The 19,865-nt window shown below is 38.9% G+C and overlaps 1 protein-coding gene across 1 annotated transcript in view; it reads right to left on the bottom strand.

Annotated features, from left to right (window-relative positions):
- Positions 1 to 19,865, bottom strand: part of igf1rb (insulin-like growth factor 1b receptor) — a 90,033-nt gene that overhangs the window by 66,601 nt on the left and 3,567 nt on the right. The window contains exon 2 of the mRNA XM_053512742.1: positions 12,398 to 12,952. Within this exon, the coding sequence (XP_053368717.1) occupies positions 12,398 to 12,952 (555 nt within the window). The remainder of the gene's footprint in view (positions 1 to 12,397; positions 12,953 to 19,865) is intronic.

The raw sequence follows: 19,865 nt of genomic DNA, 5'->3' as shown, positions 1-19,865 counted from the left end.
CCACGATGAGATAAAATACGGACGTTAGAGCAAACGTAAGATACCTGAACTGAGAGCCCAGTATGACAGAGCAACCAGAATCCTTTCACATCCATTTACATTATTGATTTTAAAAAATGTTGTTTGGATTCCATACAAACACAAGGAAATAAACAATGCCATAAAAGTTCAACTTGTCCACATGTTTAACATAGTTATTGAAAATTGATAAACAACATTATTCAAATGTTATGGAAATTTTATATTGCTCAATTTTAATAGACTTACAAGAACTACTCAGCAAGCACTGTTTCTAACCTCCCTGAAACTCCCTAGCTTGATCCCAAATAAAGTCCCACAGGTACGTGCAATTCAGTAAACGGACATCTGAGACAAACAAGAAAACTATAAAAGGTGAAAACTGCTTTCCTGTCAACAAACACGAGTGTAATTATGTTAGTCAAATCTAGGATTGTTTGTGTTGACTGTAAATTCTATTTCAACACTTCCTGTATGCATAAACAGTCTAGCAATCATATTTATAAATAAAAATAAATAAATAAATAAAAATACTCGCTATTTATTAATTATGACATCCAGACAAAGTTAATACAATATATAAATTGTGTAAATTATAATATTAAAAAAAGACAAAGATAGATAGATAGATAGATAGATAGATAGAGAGAGAGAGAGAGAGTGAGAGAGAGAGACCACTGACCACTGAAATTTAGCAAACATGATGCACTGTCATCTATCTGCTCATTTAACCACCGTCCTGTTCACCTCATTTCCAAACATGGGCAAAAGCTTAAAACTAACATATCTGTTGTAAACAGCTGAAGGAGTAGAGCCTTTGCAAAGTCATACAGCTGCTGGATGAATAAAGAGACACCCATAAGTTATTTATCAGTTGTATTCCTACTAAGGACAACCAAATACTAAATTTCGAATGTAATGGCATCCCCCTCCCCCTGCCCAGCCAACAGGTCTGCTCATGATCATGAACTTGGACCTAGACTTTGCGCGAAAGCATCTTGGCATGTTGTCCCGGATATGTTTGTAGTCTTCAGCTCGATTTTTATCTCAATCTCTGCAGACCTGCTGCGAGTCAAGCTCAACCATTTGACTGTGCCAGATCCCATCTGTTAATGAATCACAGATTTCCTAACAGACAGGAGACAGCAGGTGTGACTGGGAAAGCACAAAAATGTCTCAGCGCAACCCTCGGCGCAGGAGAATCTCAAGGCTGCATGCTTTCTTCAGGCTTTAAACCAGAGATGCATCTGTGAGCATAACATCAGTGGCTTGGTGCTCTCTAACATGGGGTCAGTCACATTTCTGAACAATTGCTATATGAAGACCTCCGAGGTGCAAAGACAACACCACAGGGGACATTCCTTCTGAGACAGTTGATAAAAAAAAAAATTTCCACAAGCTCTAATAATTAAATTTTACACTAACTTTAACGCTAGCCAAATGCCTGGCCCCTTCACATCACAGGAATAAAGCAAACTTCGACAGATAATCAGAAAAGTATAAGGAATGGTGGTCTGTTGTCCAACAAGCCTTCAGGACATCCATCCTACCAGACTCCTCTCACCCTGGACATCAACTCATTCTCTCCAGCAGGAGACTCAGTGCTGTCATAGTTATCTCAGAGTAGCAGAGACCTTCCCAACCTTTGGTGATGGAATTTCAAGATGATGGTTGTTCAGTTTTGTTTTAATTGTTTTATTCTTAGTCAAAGGGCAGAAAAAACATACAAAAACCACCTGATCTTTGTAATTTTGTGTAATAGGTTTATTTGAGGTAAGACATGAAAAAAGACAATCCTTACCATCAGTAAACCTTTGTTAAATTTTTTTTAAATTTTATTCCAATGTTTGTTTTTTTGGAAAATTCTTGATTTTAATCATAAGGACTTCTAAATTTGCTTCACTCTAATGTGCGAGTAAAGCAGTAAAATCAGCGTAGCCTGTTGTAGACATTACGTGGATGAACTCAATGTCCCATGTCCTAAATGAAGGGAGTGTTTCGAATAAATTAGACCCGTTACTGTAAATTGAAGCATGCAGTATTCATGTGACGAGTAAATAAGGGATTACAAGGCAGGCGCAAGTTTCAACAAGGCTGAAGCTGATTCATAAACTGATCTAAAAAACAGCATGTAGTGATGTTATACGACAGTTTATTCTGGATTGTTTTTTAAAGAATTTCCAGATGTCTATTCTAAAGGCAAACGTTCTTGTAAAGCTGTCTTTCTGAAAGTATTTGCACATACAGTGCTGAGAAAAGGTATTTGCCCCTTCCTGATTTTTTTTTTTTTTTTTTTGCATATTTGTCACACTTAAATAATTCAAACCAAACTAATTTTAATGTTACACAAAGACATTCCGAGTAAACACAAAATGATGATTTCATTTACTAAAGGGGGGAGGGGGGGAGGGGGTTAGGGGAGCTGACCAAACCTACCTGGCCCTATGTAAAAATGTAACTGCCATACATAAATTAATGGAATAATGAATTCTGCTCTCTATCAGAAAATACTAAAAAAAAGAATAGCAATATAATTTGCATTTATGTGATGCAGCAGCACAATGATTTAAAACACACTAGCAGGTCCAGCGATAAATAAATGAAAAATAATAATAATAAATAATCTGGGGTTGGTAGGGTTAGAGTGCGGACTTAAATTCGATTGAAATCCTTAAACAGGCCATTCACACTCGAAAGAAGAGTGGGCCAAAATTCCTCCACAGCGATATAAAAAGACCCATTGCCAGTTATCGCAAACGCTTGATTACTTATTTACAAAAGGGCCAGATAGGTTTGGTCCCCCAATGAATTAAATAATCAAAACCTGCATTTTGTATTTTCTCTGGTTATCCTCGTGTAATATTACAAATTTGTTTAATAATCTAAATAATTTAAGGTACATATATCCAAAACAATTTATCAGGAAGGGGCAAATATTTTTTTTACAGTACTGTTTGAATTCGACCACGGCTTGAGAAAAATTTTAACAAGTTAGTAAAAAAAAAAAAAAAGGGGGAGTTGTACAGGGAAGATTGGTGGCCTCACAGACCAAGAAGGTAATGTGATCAGACTGCCCTTGCATTGATCTTTAGAGAGCTATAAAAGTCGTCGGCTAGAATATATAGCTGACGCTTCAATTATCTTTAATTATTCTTATATCTTACCGGAGACAGTCAGGGCTCGGGATTTGATCACATCCGACAAAGCGGAACAGCAGCTAATCCAACTAGCGGATTCTCCTGCTAGGCCCCTCCCATCTATATAAATCTGTAAAAGCGCAGAGTTGGTCGGTAACGCCTTGAGCGACAGGTTGCCGTGTGCTTCCTGCACTGAAAGCAAACTGAAGCAGAATGTTGCCCAGATGTGTCTACATCATGAATCAAAGCCAGCGAGAGAGTGATTAAGTGGCAGACAAAATACCATCACAACTACACAACTTTATTTAAACTACTGACAGTTTTAACAAGTATGGACATATTTTAAAACAATAAATACTATTAATAGCAAAGACAACAAGCCAGTGGGATCACTAGAACACTAAGGGCATAGAGCTACAGCCAAGTTTTGATGTGTGCCAGGAGAGAGTGAGACAGCTTCACCAGTCAGCCAGTTGGAGCTACTCAATTAAGTGCTGACAAGCTAACAAGACTCAAGTTCCATGTTCCTCTTCAACAGTGTCAAAAGCCAGCTCTTTACACTAAGATTTTTTACACATTAGACAGGTGATTTTGTTGTCACAGACATAAATAATTCGTATCCTACGTAGCCATTTTAGTGTCTAAAAATAATTAACACAAAATATTAAGTAAAAATAAAAAAATAAAAATTTACCTGCACTTTACCTTGAAAAAAAAAGTAAAAATAAATCACGACAGATAAGTGTTTCCATTTGTGCGCGCAGGCGCTGTCTGTGTGTGTGTGTGTGTGTGTGTGTGTGTGTATCTAAAGTAAGCTCCCCTCTCCCGTCTTACACAGTTACCCTTCCTCCACTCTTTTTACACATACGTGCGTACACAACGGAAACTCTGTTTTATAGAAAAAATAAACAAAAAATCTCTCTAATGACACTCGATTGAGTGACACACTAACGAAATCACTGCTGCAAAGTAAAAATAAAACAAATTAACCTGCACTTTACCTTTGAAAAGAATCGCGACAGAGCAGTGTTTCTGTGTAGGGCAGAAAGAAAGAGTGTGTGTGTGTGTCCGTAAAGGCGCAAAAGTAGGAGGTGTCTGTGCGTGTGTGGGGCACGGTGTCCAATGACGCGCGCGCACACAGACACACAGAGCAGGCTGATTCAGAGAGAGAAAATGGATTTTTAACCTCTCTAGTAAGACTTACTTTTGCTTTACAGGCGCGCTGTATACACACGCATACAGACACAAAATAAAATGTGTTTTAAGCACACACGTGGTCACAGTGTTATAGTAAACAGTACATGCGTGCATGGATGTTGATTATACCAGTGAGAGGCGCACACTAAGATCGAGCAGGGAGACGATTACCCACAATTCCGCACCACAAGAGAGAGAAAAACTTTGGCTCAGTTGTGATCGCGTGATGCACGGCTTCAAAACAAGCGCATGCGTGATACATAATACTCATAATTTATCTCTTAAAGTTATGGGAGACAATGGTACCAGAGTATAGAAAGTAGATCACTGTTTAGACAAGACATCACTGCTGTCGGTCTCCTTTAAAATCTTTTGGCACGTGCCAATCTCCACCTCTGACCTAGACAAACATAGCTAAGAAAGTAGGAAGGCTAGGAAGTAGGAAGTGGAGAGGATGTGAACACTGGCCAGCGGGTGTGTATACCCATCATTTAGGATCTCCCAATATGATAATTCACTTTGTATTGCAATTTTGTTAATAGAACAATGTTATAAATATTCTTACTAAGTTTTCTTGCCAAAATTTGTCCATGGGTTTGTGGGCCAGAGCTTCTGAAGGAGCACTGAAGGGAGGGGGTATTGATTCGCCTGGCTGTCAAGTTCCAACATCAACAATCTCCAGCATCACTGACAATTTTTAAATGGACAGAACAATTTTTTTTTTATCCCCAAAAAAGGAGGAAATGTATGGTGCTAATCTATCTGTTTAACTGTTCCAAAACTGGGCTTAAATGCAAAGAGTTGGTGCATTTTGCTGTAAGGCCTAAGCGGGTAATTAAAGACACACGGAGAAGAAAGGCCAGGCAGACTGACGGGGAAACCACCACAAGCCCTTCAAGAAACATCTGTGCCCAAGAAAAACAAGGTAATTACATAGAAGGCAAGAGGAACTGCTACATAGTTTTCCCCTCTCAGAGAGAGAGAGAGCGCGAGTGTGTGTGTGTGCACGAGCGAGAGAGACGCACTACGTCTCCCATAGTAACATCCCATGATGCACTGAGGCAGAGACTGGCTGTATCTTTCAAACCTCTGTGAACCTGCTACGCTGTACTTTTACATATATATATATATATATATATATATATATATAGCCCTAATAACGAAAATGTATTCATTCACTAGCTTTAACTTTCACACTGCCTTATTGTTCCTTATGACCAGAAAACACTTCACGCCACAGTTCTCTAAAAGAATTTTTCCTGCAGTTACTGTGTTACCCGCTGTAAATATATAATAAAAACCCAGTTTGAGGCAGTCTTGTGCACACACAGGCCTTTAAGTTCATAACTGATTGACCGTGATGGTACACCATTAAAATTCACTACACTGCCAGTGATGTCAACAGTCTCGGGCATTATTCTAGCTTATCTTGCATCAGGCAGTGGTACATTCTCTATTAGTGGTGGACAAATGTTAAATTTATTAGCAATTGCACCAGGCAAGTAGAATCCCCAGGGTGCTGGCCAGAAACCCAAATGACTTGGCTACGAAGTGATTGCTAACGTAATGTAATAAAATATGGTGAGCTATTTAAGTTTAGTAATACAGACTAAGAGAAATGGACAACTATATAAGGTCCTGGGACGTGGATGAATTCAAATAGTCTTGGTCTTAGTCCTCCTCTAAAAAGGTTTCTTTGAACATGGCACATTTTCTCCAAGATAGCAAGTCACTGCAACATTTTAGCTACAATCTGTTTTTTCCCCCCTTACATTCGACTTCAGAATGAGAAAGTAAGGAGTCGAGCGATATAAGGCTTTGGGCATGACTTGTACTTGTTGCTGATTCTGATTCATCCATCGTCAGTACACAGTAATTAGTCTGATTGTGCCTTGACTACTGTGTGTAGTTCAAGTAGCTCACTACAGCTAAAGCACAAACACCATGAAGCATGCTAGTCAAAAAAAATGAGGGCGAGTAAAAAAACGGGCTTATTTGAGTCTATTATTAAAAATGGAAGGAACATGTGGGAGTCTAAACCCTGTCCCTGACTGGTAGCTAAGGTTATAAAAGAGAGAGAGTTGTAGAGTGGATAGGAACCAGCAGGTGACCAAATTAGGAAGCAAACTGGAATATTAAAATAAAACAAACATGCAAATCATATAAATATAAGCATAAATAAACTTCATTACTTGGTACACATCATGTAGTCGATTTAACAGATAAACACGTACACATAAAAGACAAACAAGTGATAACATATTGAAGTCAATAAATAATATTAATTTAAACAAAATTGGTGTAGAATGGTCAAAGGATTTGGCAGCAGAAATATCAGAGGAAACCTGGAATAAAGCTTTACTTAAAGTAAAAGGAACAACCTCCTGTACTCGCTTGGGTTCAATTCAATTCAATTCAATGTTTTCCATAGGCTTCAGTTCAGCAAGGTTAGATTATCAAAAATATATGAAAATGTAGATGATGCATGTGAACGATGTCACTCTGCTAAAGCAGACTTTGCTCATATGTTTTAGGCTTGACCCGGACTAGTAGAATTCTGGACAACTATATTTAAAATCTCGTCTGAGGCATATGTCAAGGATATCAGGCCTAATTTTGAAATGGCTTTGGTGTACCTGAGCAAGGTGCGGTCATGTCCAAAAACTGTCAAGATGCTTGCGCTTTTGCACATCTCTTGGCCCGTAGGAATATATTACTTAATTGGAAAATTGTGATGCTGGTTTTGAAATTGGAGAAAATTAAATATTCTCTTAGAGGATCCATTAAAAGTTTTCATTTAGTATGGACTCCAGTGATCTTATACTTTGAAAAGGGCACACCTCTTCCCCATAACAAATATCGAATGATGCAACTAAAAAGCCTGGTGTATTTTTCAGCAGATAACGTAATCCGACATAATGGGCTAATTATGATGTTAATCATTTCAATACTGTTAGTAATGTTTCAACTTTTATTTATTCATCATCATTATTATTATTATCATCATCATTACTATTATACTTTGTGGGTGTTCTGGGGTGGGTTGTGTAAAAGAAATTAAAAAAAAAATTTAATCAATCGGAACATTGTTAACTATTTTTGAAATTCTGTTCTTCCTTCAATAAAAACATATTTAAAAATAAATAAATAAAAGAAAGAAACTGAAGCCAAAAAACAACTTGCTTCCTTCAGCTTTCAAATGATGAAAGTGAACAGTATATATGAATATACAGGTCCTTCTCAAAAAATTAGCATAATGTGATAAAGTTTATTATTTTCTTTAATTCAAGATTCAAGATTCAAATAACTTTATTAATCCCAGAGGGAAATTGCTTAATGTACTCAAACATTAGACTTTCATATATTTTAGATTCATTACACACAACTGAAGTAGTTTAAGCCTTTTAATTATTTTAATATTGATGATTTTGGCATACAGCTCATGAAAACCCAAAATTCCTATCTCAAAAAATTTGCATATTATGAAAAGGTTCTCTAAACGAGCTATTAACCTAATCATCTGAATCAACTAATTAACACCTGCAAAAGATTCCTGAGGCTTTTAAAAACTCCTAGCCTGGTTCATTACTCAAAACCGCAATCATGGGTGAGACTGCCGACCTGACTGCTGTCCAGTAGGCCATCATTGACACCCTCAAGCAAGAGGGTAAGACACAGAAAGAAATTTCTAAAAGAATAGGCTGTTCCCAGAGTGCTGTATCAAGGCACCTCAGTGGGAAGTCTGTGGGAAGGAAAAAGTGTGGCAGAAAACGCTGCACAACGAGAAGAGGTGACCAGACCTTGAGGAAGATTGTGGAAAAGGACCGATTCCAGACCTTGGGGGACCTGCGGAAGCAGTGGACTGAATCTGGAGTAGGTACATCCAGAGCCACTGGATACAGGCGTGTGCAAGAAATGGGCTACAGGTGCCGCATTCCCCAGGTCAAGACACTTTTGAACCAGAAACAGCGGCAGAAGTGCCTGCCCTGGGCTACAGAGAAGCAGCACTGGACTGTTGCTCAGTGGTCCAAAGTACTTTTTTCGGATGAAAGCAAATTTTGCATGTCATTCGGAAATCAAGGTGCCAAAGTCTGGAGGAAGACTGGAGAGAGGGAAATGCCAAAATGCCTGAAGTCCAGTGTCAAGTACCCACAGTCAGTGATGGTCTGGGGTGCCATGTCAGCTGCTGGTGTTGGTCCACTGTGTTTTATCAAGTGCAGGTTCAATGCAGCTAGCTATCAGGAGATTTTGGAGCACTTCATGCTTCCATCTGCTGAAAAGCTTTATGGAGATGTAGATTTAATTTTTCAGCACGACCTGGCACCTGCTCACAGTGCCAAAACCACTGGTAAATGGTTTACTGACCATGGTATTACTGTGCTCAATTGGCCTAACAACTCTCCTGACCTGAACCCCATAGAGAATCTGTGGGATATTGTGAAGAGAAAGTTGAGAGACGCAAGACCCAACACTCTGGATGAGCTTAAGGCCGCTATCGAAGCATCCTGGGCCTCCATAACACCTCAGCAGTGCCACAGGCTGATTGCCTCCATGCCACGCCGCATTGAAGCAGTAATTTCTGTAAAAGGATTCCCGACCAAGTATTGAGTGCATAACTGAACATAATTATTTGAAGGTTGACTTTTTTTTTGTATTAAAAACACTTTTCTTTTATTGGTCGGATGAAATATGCTAATTGTTTGAGATAGGAATTTTGGGTTTTCATAAGCTGTATGCCAAAATCATCAATATTAAAACAATTAAAAGGCTTGAACTACTTTAGTTGTGTGTAATGAATCTGAAATATATTAAAGTCTAATGTTTATCAGTACATTACAGAAAATAATGAACTTTATCACAATATGCTAATTTTTTGAGGAGGACCTGTATATACCACATCATGATCACCGATATAACGTGAACGACGGCAAACTGGTGACTGGATCATGAGCGACCAGGGCTCTGGAACCAAAGGCCAGCTGGTGTGGTCCGATCCAATGAAAAAGTCAATGCTGCACAAAAACAGCGAAACAAGTCATTGTTGGCCGCGACAGAAAGGCACCAGAACACAGAGCACCACAGAGGACGGGGCACAGCAGACACAGAGCACTCCAAGGCCTCGGATCCTGCCTCCAACCTCCCCAGTCAGATGGAGTGAAATCACCCATGGCAATCCGATCAATCATCCACAAAGACGCGCCGGACAAACAATGATCCGCAAAGAAAACACAACACCCAAAGAATCCGCTTTTTAACAGAAAATAGAACCTAGGTGGTTTGAATGTTAATGATATGAATGTTTTTTTTTTTCCTAATCAGTGTATATGCATTTGTGCAGCTCTTTCTTGCACTGTTATGACTGATGGCCCGCATTACTTGTGGTTACGTGACTTAGTTGATCCTCTTTTGCAAATTAAATGTTCAAGTTGTAAGACTGGAGCCCCTATTCCAGTTTTAAAGTTTTAGCTCAGACACATGCTGTGCCAAAGAGATTGGACTGGTTGTCATTCAGTGAGAATCTGATATTTTTTGATAGAAATATATCATTAAAAAACATTTTAATTCCCGGGGAAGGGATTAATTTAATTTGGGGATTTCCTTAACAGACCCTTTTTTAGACCAGCTACTTAGAGCTCTTGTGCAGTCACACCGTCATCTCATCTGCTTTACCCAGCAATCAAGAAAACACAGGCGAATCAGGTTATCTGTTGTATTATAAATCTTCTGAAACACAGACTTTGTCTCTTAAATTATCTACACCATTTTAAGATCAAGTACAAGCATTATAAAGAAACCTCAGACAATTATTCATATAATTATTCATATAATACACTCTATATATAATACACTAATATGACATCACTGTAGAGTAAGCTCATGTGGGAATAAATTAATATGAAATATGAACAAACCTAAATTGTTTCTCATCTTCCTGTAAATCTCTTACCCTTTTTTCCTTGTGTAACACTTTCCTGTGTCTATTCCACTCTACTATAGTAATCCACTCCCTATTTAGTACAAAAAGAGCATTAAGGCTCTTCTGTATCAGCTGACGTAGATTGTTTGGACAATGACCTATTGCAGTGCTTTATGGAATTTCATAAGTGTGCTGGATATTCTCCACCGTGCTTTCAGACAAGGCTTACAAAATGGCAAATCTCCAAAAATAGAGCACTGGAAAGTGCACAGGGTGTGGTTTCAGACATATGGTTAGTCCTGCTGCACTTTTTATCACCTCAGATCCCTTAACAGCCCTCGGGTTCGGTTCCACTTTGTTTGTAAGTCATGTTTGTCAACAAAGACGTGTATACATTAGCCAAAGAGACAAAAGGCTAGGTTTAATTAAGGCAGACACACACGGATAGTCCTGAGCCAGGTGGAGCCATCTCGCCCGATAAAACCACTTAAAGGGGTCATACAGGCCTACATGCACTTTTTTAAGCCGTTTGGACTGAACTGTGTGTTAGGAGTGCGTACACAACCACTCTACGATGATAAAGAGCCGTCCAGTGGTTTTCTTTTCATTTATTACAATAACATGCCCCTCCTGAAATCAGGCCAATCGCAAATGCCTTGCCGTGTGACGCCACACCACAAGAGGCCGCTCCTACACTAGTTGATTGACACTGGTGTTTTAGCAAAGACCCGCCCCGAGTGAGAAGAAGCTGTCGGCCATTGTTTTTCGCCGCTGGAGCAAAAAAGCGCCTAAGCGAGTGTTGTGTACAGTTGTTGGGTGTAATAGCGAACATAGCAGTCGTCATTCACTACTTAGGGTTAGTGACCTAGGGTACCTACCTAGGGTTAGGTATCTGAGCCACTGAGGACGCAGTGGCTGAATTTAGTTTTTAAAGCTAACGTCCCCGCCGATTTACCTAAATGCATTCATGTTTGCGATAATCATTTTTCACCAGACTGCTTTATAAACGTGGGTCAATATAAAGCAGGTTTTACTAGGAAGCTGCTCCTGAAAATCGGATCTGTACTAACGCTTCGTGTTCCTGCTTCATCTTCACCAGGCTCAGTGAGTAATTCCTTTTACTATGACTCTTTGCAGATCGCCTTTTCTAATAATCACGATGAATGCGGAGTGTAAGTTAACTTATACTCTCATAAAACATAGTTATGGCTTCTTCTCTATGTACATCCGTCTCTATATAATCCCTAATCGCCCGTTTATAATAAACAATGCATTAAGGTGATTGTCTAGTTGCAAACTGTGTACGTAGTCAAAAAACTATATTATGCTTACCTTTGTTACGTTAGATGGTTTATAACGATGTCTGTCGAAGATTAAGAAGTCATGTAAACACATCAGTAAACACATCGCGTCCGTATCTCTCTCGGTAAGCTTCTCCGGTTTTTGTTGTTGCTCGCGGCAGCGCAACAGCCCGTTTTTTCATGCCCATGCAGTGATGAGAAAGACAAATCGAGTCGATGCATGTCCATTCTTTTAATTTCTGCGTTGTCAGGCGATATTACAAACTTCCGCGTAGGTTCCGTACTTAAATCAAACCAAAAACGACTGAAGAAAGGCTCAGGCTCCATAATCCAGCGTTTTCCAGTTTGGACTGCATTACCCACAAAGCACTGCGTTGTGGGCAATGCTTTGTGGGTAATGCAGTCCAAAGCATTGCCCGCACTGGACTACACTTCCGTGGCTATACCCCACGTGTGTTGTGAAGACACGCCCCACAGAACTGGGGGTGGGGCTCAGCAGAGGTCATGAGCATTTAAATTAGCATGTACTGAAACAGGTTGCTGAGAACAGAGCTAGTTTTTACCAGGTAAAAGTAGTGTTTTTTTAACACAATCATTTGAATTTTTCATTAACGTATAATACAAACTTTTCATTAGGACCCTAAAGATCATATTAACATTTAATGAAAAATGGGATGTGTAGGACCTTTAAGGAATCACAAAGAAAGAGGACTACTCAAGACAACAAAAGTGTGTAGAACATAATAAACAATCTTTTTAGGTTTGGATAGCAGTTCTCATGTAGCAGAAAGTGTAGTAAACTTACTGACAGTTCTGTCAGCTCTTACCTTTCTGGCAGTGGTTGGATGACCAGCAGCGGTAATTTGAGTGATGACTGAAGTTGGTCTTGATGCACTGCGGATTCTCCTCCGCGAACCCTGGGCAAACATCTGTGCACTCCTTGGCATTCTTGTTCCCAGCAATGAAGTTTAGGTCTGCGTTCATGATGAGAGACCAGTCGACAGAATCCAAGTAACAGAGCTCGGGATTCTTCTCGATGCGCACGGCGCCGCGGGTGATGTTGTGCAGGCTGTGGAGGCCGATGTCTGTTAAGCTGTTCATCTCAAAGATGACCAGCGCGTAGTTGTAGAAGAGATTGCGGCCTCGGATCACCGAGAGGTTCGGAAAAAGCGTGCTCAGGCTGGCCAGTCCGGGCACACGGAAGAGGAGCAGGTAGTCTGTGATCATTGTTAGCTTGGGGAAACTGAGTGTCTGAAAGGCCATATAATTGGCCGGCTTGTTTCCGATGAGAAGGATCTTCAGGTAGCCCTCGACCACCGTGCAGTTCTCCAGCTTCTTAAAGTCGCTGATCTCATTTCCGATGTCAATGCCTGGACTACAGACTAGAGCAAGAAAGCACACGTGTTGGATTATACTCAAGCAAAGAATGACAGTGTATTTTTTTAAACAACTTTATCTACTTACAGTATAACTTTTGTGCATATAGGATTTACCACAAACAATAAGTCTGACACATCTTCCTCTCTTAAACGACATTATGACTGTTTGTATAATAGCACTTGGTAAATTTCAATAAACGGTTACCAATTCACAGTCAGAATTTTATTGACAAACACTTTTGACTGACGAATTCATGAAAAAATGATTTGCAAAACTGTTTTACATCAATGCCTGTAGCTTTAACTGCAACAACAATTCACCAAACCAAAGCACATTCAAATCAAAAGCAATTTATACTTCTAACCAAGGCATAATCACACAAATAAATTGCTAAATTTAGATAACCCTGTTATTTTTTTAATTCTAATTCAACAAGGACAGTAAGTTTGATAATTCAGAACATATTTATTGATAAAAACACTTCTGAATAGGGGAGTCTGCAGGCAATCTTTTGCGCTTTCTAGTTTCTCCATCACATGACAAGGATTGTTTCTAAAACAGGCTATCTACTACTACTACTACTACTACTGTTTACCCTTGTCTTATGGCCAAAAAAAAAAGTAAAAGGTAAATTAGAAAAATATAAATCTTCATAAATAAAATCATAAAAATAACTGCAAGTTGAAAATAAATAAATAAACTACAGGTACAAACTCTTGCCTTAGTGCAAGTGTAAACAGAGCTAATTGTTAAAAGCAAAAGCATGCGGTAGATCAATCCGTCTAGTTGTTTTACACTCATCTACTTCACACCACTATACAAACACAGCTGGCTTTATCACTTCGACTAAACTCCAAATCTCTTGTTTATATTAGATAACCCTCATCCTGTCCGGCTGCTGTTAGGTTTCACAGACAAGAGGCTACCAGCTCAGACACACACACACACACACACACACACACACACACACACACACACACACACACACACAAATACACACACTACCTTAATCGTTGATCTAGATGTTTGAATTAAAAGAAAAACAAAATGAATGTTTAAGTACCAGGGGTTTCTATAGATATGAATTCTTGCTAAAATATGAATCATGATTTTTCTACATGAGAATTGAGATCAAAATTCTCTCACGCTAGTCTTATTTTTTTAACCAAAACATTTACTGCACTTAACCCGACTTTTTCAAGTGCATGTGCATGTTTAAGGCTTTTACCTTATGCTGATAAAAATAATAAAGATCTATACTAAAAATATTAATGTATTAATAATATAATAAATATATAGCTGCTATATTCTACTATATAACATTAGAAGAAAATGTAATGGTTTGACACACACATTGAGCCAATCAGAAACAGTTCGTACATCCCCCTGCAGCTTCTGATTGGCTGAAACTGTCCCTTCTCCAGTATCCAGCACCAGGAGTGTGATCTATAGTATCTGGGATTATCATCAAGTGAAAAAGAGAAGACAAAAATGCAGCTTTTTTTTTGTCACAGACTTTCCTCCGACCCACGTGAAGTCACCGACTGCATCTTTTCGAACTGCTCGCTCACGCACCGTTGGGAGCGGCGTAACACATTCGGAAGACAGTGCTAACCGCTCCTTCGATTGCATGAGCTCACACACGCCCTTGATTGGCTGTAGAGCCGTCATTAAAGTACCTCAGCCAATCAGCTCTCTCTAGGCCTCTGGCTGCATGCAGAAATAGGGTTAGAAAACAAAAAAAAATTTCTTTTTTTTTTCTGATTAATTGTGCAGCTACAGTACCAGAGCAAAACCGGCCAAAGCATTGTTTCTCCACAGGTAGAGTGTGCTTTGGCGAGTCTTACTGACATTTGCTCATGCTCTGCAGAGAAACACAGTTCTGCATGGTGAACGAGCAGCTCTTTAAAAAAAAATTAATAAATAAAAAAACATAAGGAATAACCCTTAAAACTAAGGGTTAGTGCAGCAACACAGCACTGGAACAATAATTATTTTTAAAAAAGCTTATTAAAAGCTAGTGATTAATGTGGGAGCACAAAGTACCTCTCATCCCTCCCCTTTGCGAGAGCTCGGCCGATTAGCTCTCTCTAGGCCTCCGGCTGTAAAAGGTTATCACCCGGGGATCGACCAGCGATCCCCGGATGATAGGGCGAGCACTTTACCACTGCGCCACTAGGAGGCCCCCGAAAATGGATTTTTAACCGCTCTAATGAGACTTGCTTTTGCTTTATACGCTGTGCACACATGCATGCATACAGACAAAAAAATTATGTTTTACACACACGTGGTCGCAGTGTTGTAGTAAACAGTAGACACGTGCACAGAGGTTGATTATACCAGTAAGAGACTAAGCAGGGAAGACAATTATCCACAATTCCGAAAAACCGTTATGATACATGATACTCGTAAACCAAGACCTGTTCGTTTTTTCAAGTCAAAATCTATTAAAAGTCTTGCGGAAAACTCACAAACCGCGTTACTCGCAACCTGAGGTTTCACTGTATATTATAATTTTTAGAATATGCACATACATACTTATATATATATATATATATATATATATATATATATATATATTACAGTATATATGAATAAATAATATAAAATGATGGCGCGTTCTGAGGGCTACCACAAATATATTTCAGACCTGTGTAAACCACAGACAGGCGTGAGTAAGAGAGTAACAGGATATGATGTAGACGTCTATAAGGTTATAGACATCATTATTTCCTACTAATATCGAACCAGTCACAGCCATAAAAAGAAATAATGGTCCTTTTAGATAGTGAACACGTAATTCTTTTAATTGAGGGCAGTGTGATTTAATATACTATCCATACAAAGCTATGATTCCTTTGTAATTCTTCTATGTCTAATGTCTAAAACCATCTAACCATCTAAAAGATGGTTAAAAAGTTTGTTTTAAAGCAATTCGTATACTGGGGTGCTTTCTGCTTCCTCAGTAAATTAACCACAAACTAAAAGTTTGGACTTTTTTTTAAAGAGCAGAGAAAGGCTAATAATTTTTTTTTAATCACCAAGGACAACATTAAACGTTTAAGAAAAAAAATAAATAATCAAATATCAACTCTAGCATAAATGAACGAGTTCGAGAAAAGCAGTGGTAATAGTGAGCTGAGTCACAGAAATTGATATAATAATAAAAAAAGCAAGCTAGGGGGTCACAGGGTTCGAAAGCTAATCATGAGCTGGGATGTTTGACATTGCGTTATGGTTAACCCACTGAGGCGGGAGTGGAGGCCAAATGTTTACACATCTTAAAGTGACAACGCAAAAGTGAAAATCCCTACGAAGAAACTCGACTAAAACAATTATTAAGGATGTTGCGATTAGGAAGAATGCAAATTTAACCAGTTCGGACTGGACAATGCGTCTCATGCACGTGAGGAAGCTTTTGGGTTATACACAGGTCTTTGATGGAGGAGCGCTGCTGCCCCTCAGACCTGAGACCGCTGGGGTTTAACAGTAAAAACCCAATTGCACATGCTCCACAAACTCCTCACTCTTCCAATCAACAGAACCAAGTCTGTTTTGCTACGCATGGTGTTTTTACATGTTCTATTTTAAAACCTGTACCCCCCCCCACCCACCACCACCTTGATGAGTTGGATGAATCAGGCAGGCTTGTTTGCAGTTTACTTGGAAACATGGAAATTGTGCGGTGGTGAAACATGAAGAGAAAAACAAAACGGCCCCCCAGGCGCTGACCAAGTTATTGATTAAAAACAGACATCATCATAATCATCAGCTAGGCTGGGTGGTGGGCGCGCACAAAAAAAAAAAAAAAAAAGCTGGACTAATTTTCTCCTTTCCTTGGTTTGTTATTAACAATGGCAGCTTGGTGTTCACGTGATCTATCGATGCCTTTTGCAAATCTGTTGAAAGTGAAAGCTGAAAGATGGCTGTAATCAGACTTCCCATTATTTACTCCAGCTAACGCGAGAACTTAGGCTGACGACAAGCTGAAATGGTGTGAGCCAACCAGCAATGCCAAAAGACGCACAAGGCAGTACTACATTAATATACTTTGGCGTTTCTATACTTCTGTCTATTTAGTTGGCTGACGCTTTTATCCAAACTGGCTTGCAAGTAAGAACAGAGTCCAAACGCACAGCAGAGCAGATGAAGGTTAAGAGTCTGACAGTAGCTGAAAGGTTGAAAGATGAACTAAATGTCGAGAAAATTAGCTCTAAATTAAGTGAAAAATAAACATGAAATGTCGAGCCAAAACCACAGAGAAGCTGATTGTTTTCCAATAACAGCATGCTACATCACAGCAAATTTCAGACACTTGCTATCAGAGTATTAAAAATGGCAGGTCATTCATGTTATCTGCTTACAGTCATGGTTAGCAGCACAAAGTCATGGAACATCTGCCAAATAAGTCAGTGGTTCTCATCACCACCATTTCAGCAGCTATAACCAGTTGTCTTCCAACCAGCCTCTTTTATTACTCTCTTCAATTAAGACAAAAACCATGCAGCTTGTCTCACGTTACAAAGTAAACCACAAAGCCCTCTATCCTCAAGACTGCGAAGCACTGACACTTAAGCCTCAAAGACATCAATTAAACATGTTAATATGAACTGGTTATTACTACACAAACAATAACACATTAGATCAAGTGCTTTGTTATGAACCTGAGATCTGCCTTACAGTCAAAACTCCTTCCAAAACTGCTGGGGTCGAAAATAAATCAATACAATTTGACGAATGAGAATTGAAAAAAATCAACAGTTCTGTAAATTAAAAAAAAAAAAAGTTAAAATTTTGTTGACCAGGAAGTGCAAAAAGATTAAACTTACTTTGACAACATTTTAAACAATAGGATAGCTTGTAGTCAAGCTTTGCATAAACCCAACAAATCAGTAAACAATTCTCACTTTCGCAACTGATGCAATTTCGCAGACATTTACGAAACGACTGGGCATCTGTTTAAATCAAAAGGTGACAAATGTAACCAGATGTCATGACTAAAACGCCGCTTGACCTGAAAAAAACCCCCACATTTTATCATCTATAAATGTCTCTATTTTGAGATAAAGAAAGCACTTAAGTCCAAAACTGAAAAGCAAACTTTTGTGTCTTGAATTTGAAGATTTTTATTTTACCCAACAAAGCCCCTATAAACAATGTATTGAGGTTATTCTCACTTTTCTTGCACAAAATCAAACAATTTTCCCATACAGTCGAGTAAGTGTTGACCTGGTTATAAGTACACAAAAACCTTTTTGGGATAGATAAAAGCTTTAACTGTGTCTGTCTGAATGTCCGGCAAAAACTCCAACACTGGCTGACACAGAAACAATATAAAATATAGTTGCAAACAATGATGAGCGAGCCCAAGCATCTTGGGCCATCACCACCTGGGCGCACCACACAACCTGTTTGTCCTTTGAGCATGTTAAGACCTACAAAAAGCCATTGGCTACTTGTGGCAGTGATCTGTCAAAGACAACGGACTCTTAATTACTTAGACATAAAATCTGCATTTCTTTAGGGTATGGAATTGTCATGTGACATCTATGTCAAGCCGCCTTCTGAGGCCAACTGTGAGGGAAAACGATGGAAGCTTAAGAAAATGTATATGGGTTAGCTGATGCTTCACTATACTGGTACAACAGAGTAAAGGAAATTGTAATAAAGGTGGGAGAAAGATATCCAAAGTAGATCCTGCTGTTTTCCATTGGTTAGATAAGAACTCTGTACACTGTGACTGGTGTACTTGCTTGTCATGTAGATTACTTTATTTGGGGTGGCACACAAAGCTTTACTAAAACCTTTCTTTTGGGCAATATTTTAGGTAGGACATGAGGAACATGAGAACATTTGTTATGTGGGATTAACTTTGAAACTGTGGATGAAAAGGTGCAAATCATCAGGAAAGCTACATTCAGCATATGCAGACCATAAATTTGGATCCATCTCGATCTGCTGAACAAGACACACCCCTTACTGAGGAAGAAAGACACACTCAGATCCAAGATGGGTCAAATTCTTTGGGCTGCAAGACAGAGCAGACCAGATGTCATGTTTGATGCAAGCTACTTGGCATCAAGAATCAAAAATGCAACTGTGCAAACAATTCAGGAAGCAAACAGTTGTGTGCAAACTTAGTTCAAAATGACATTTTTAGACTTATCAACACCTTGGGAGTGACAATACTCTTAAGATTATTGTACTCAGTGATGCCTCCTTTGGAAATCTTGCAGATTGAGGAACTCAGGGAGAACATTTAATTGTTCTAATGGGTGAAGATGGAAAGTTCTCCCCTCTTTCTTGGCAGTCAAAAAAGGCAAAAGGATCGTGCAGAGTAGACTTGCTGGAGAAACACTGGCAATGTCTGATGACATTGATAATGCCATATTTCTGGCTACATTGTATTCTGAACTGAATACTGGTAATGCTAACCATACACCACCAATGATATGTGTCACAGACAATCATTCACTTGTTGATGCTACGTCTGGAAAAAAAGCAGCATCAAAGATCTTATCCAAGTAGAAAAGATCGAGTTGGTGTTGTGGTACTTTCTCTCTAAACCACTTAGTTTGGGACAATGGACATTTGAATAAAATATGCACACATTTAAGCACTTTCACGAAAACCTAATGGGAAAAATAAATAAATAAATACAAATAAATGAGGGCTCTAATTTTGAAGAGAGGGTATGGGAATGTTAGAATGTTAGAACTAGAATGTTCTAGGGGTTACGGAGTGAAGATATAGGTGTTGTGTGTGGAAGCCTGAAGGCAGTCTGTAATAAAAGTGTTATTGAGTAGTTCCTGGTTTTTTTCGTTTATTGTTTAACAGTGTGCGTGTGTGCGAAAGCACGTGTGTGAGTGTTAACATTTGTAATGTTGGTGTATGTGTGATATTAGTGTTTGTGCG

The sequence above is a fragment of the Clarias gariepinus genome, chromosome 15 (genome assembly GCF_024256425.1).
Source record: "Clarias gariepinus isolate MV-2021 ecotype Netherlands chromosome 15, CGAR_prim_01v2, whole genome shotgun sequence".
NCBI classification, from domain to species: domain Eukaryota; kingdom Metazoa; phylum Chordata; class Actinopteri; order Siluriformes; family Clariidae; genus Clarias; species Clarias gariepinus.
This window is presented reverse-complemented; position numbering and strand designations above follow the sequence as displayed.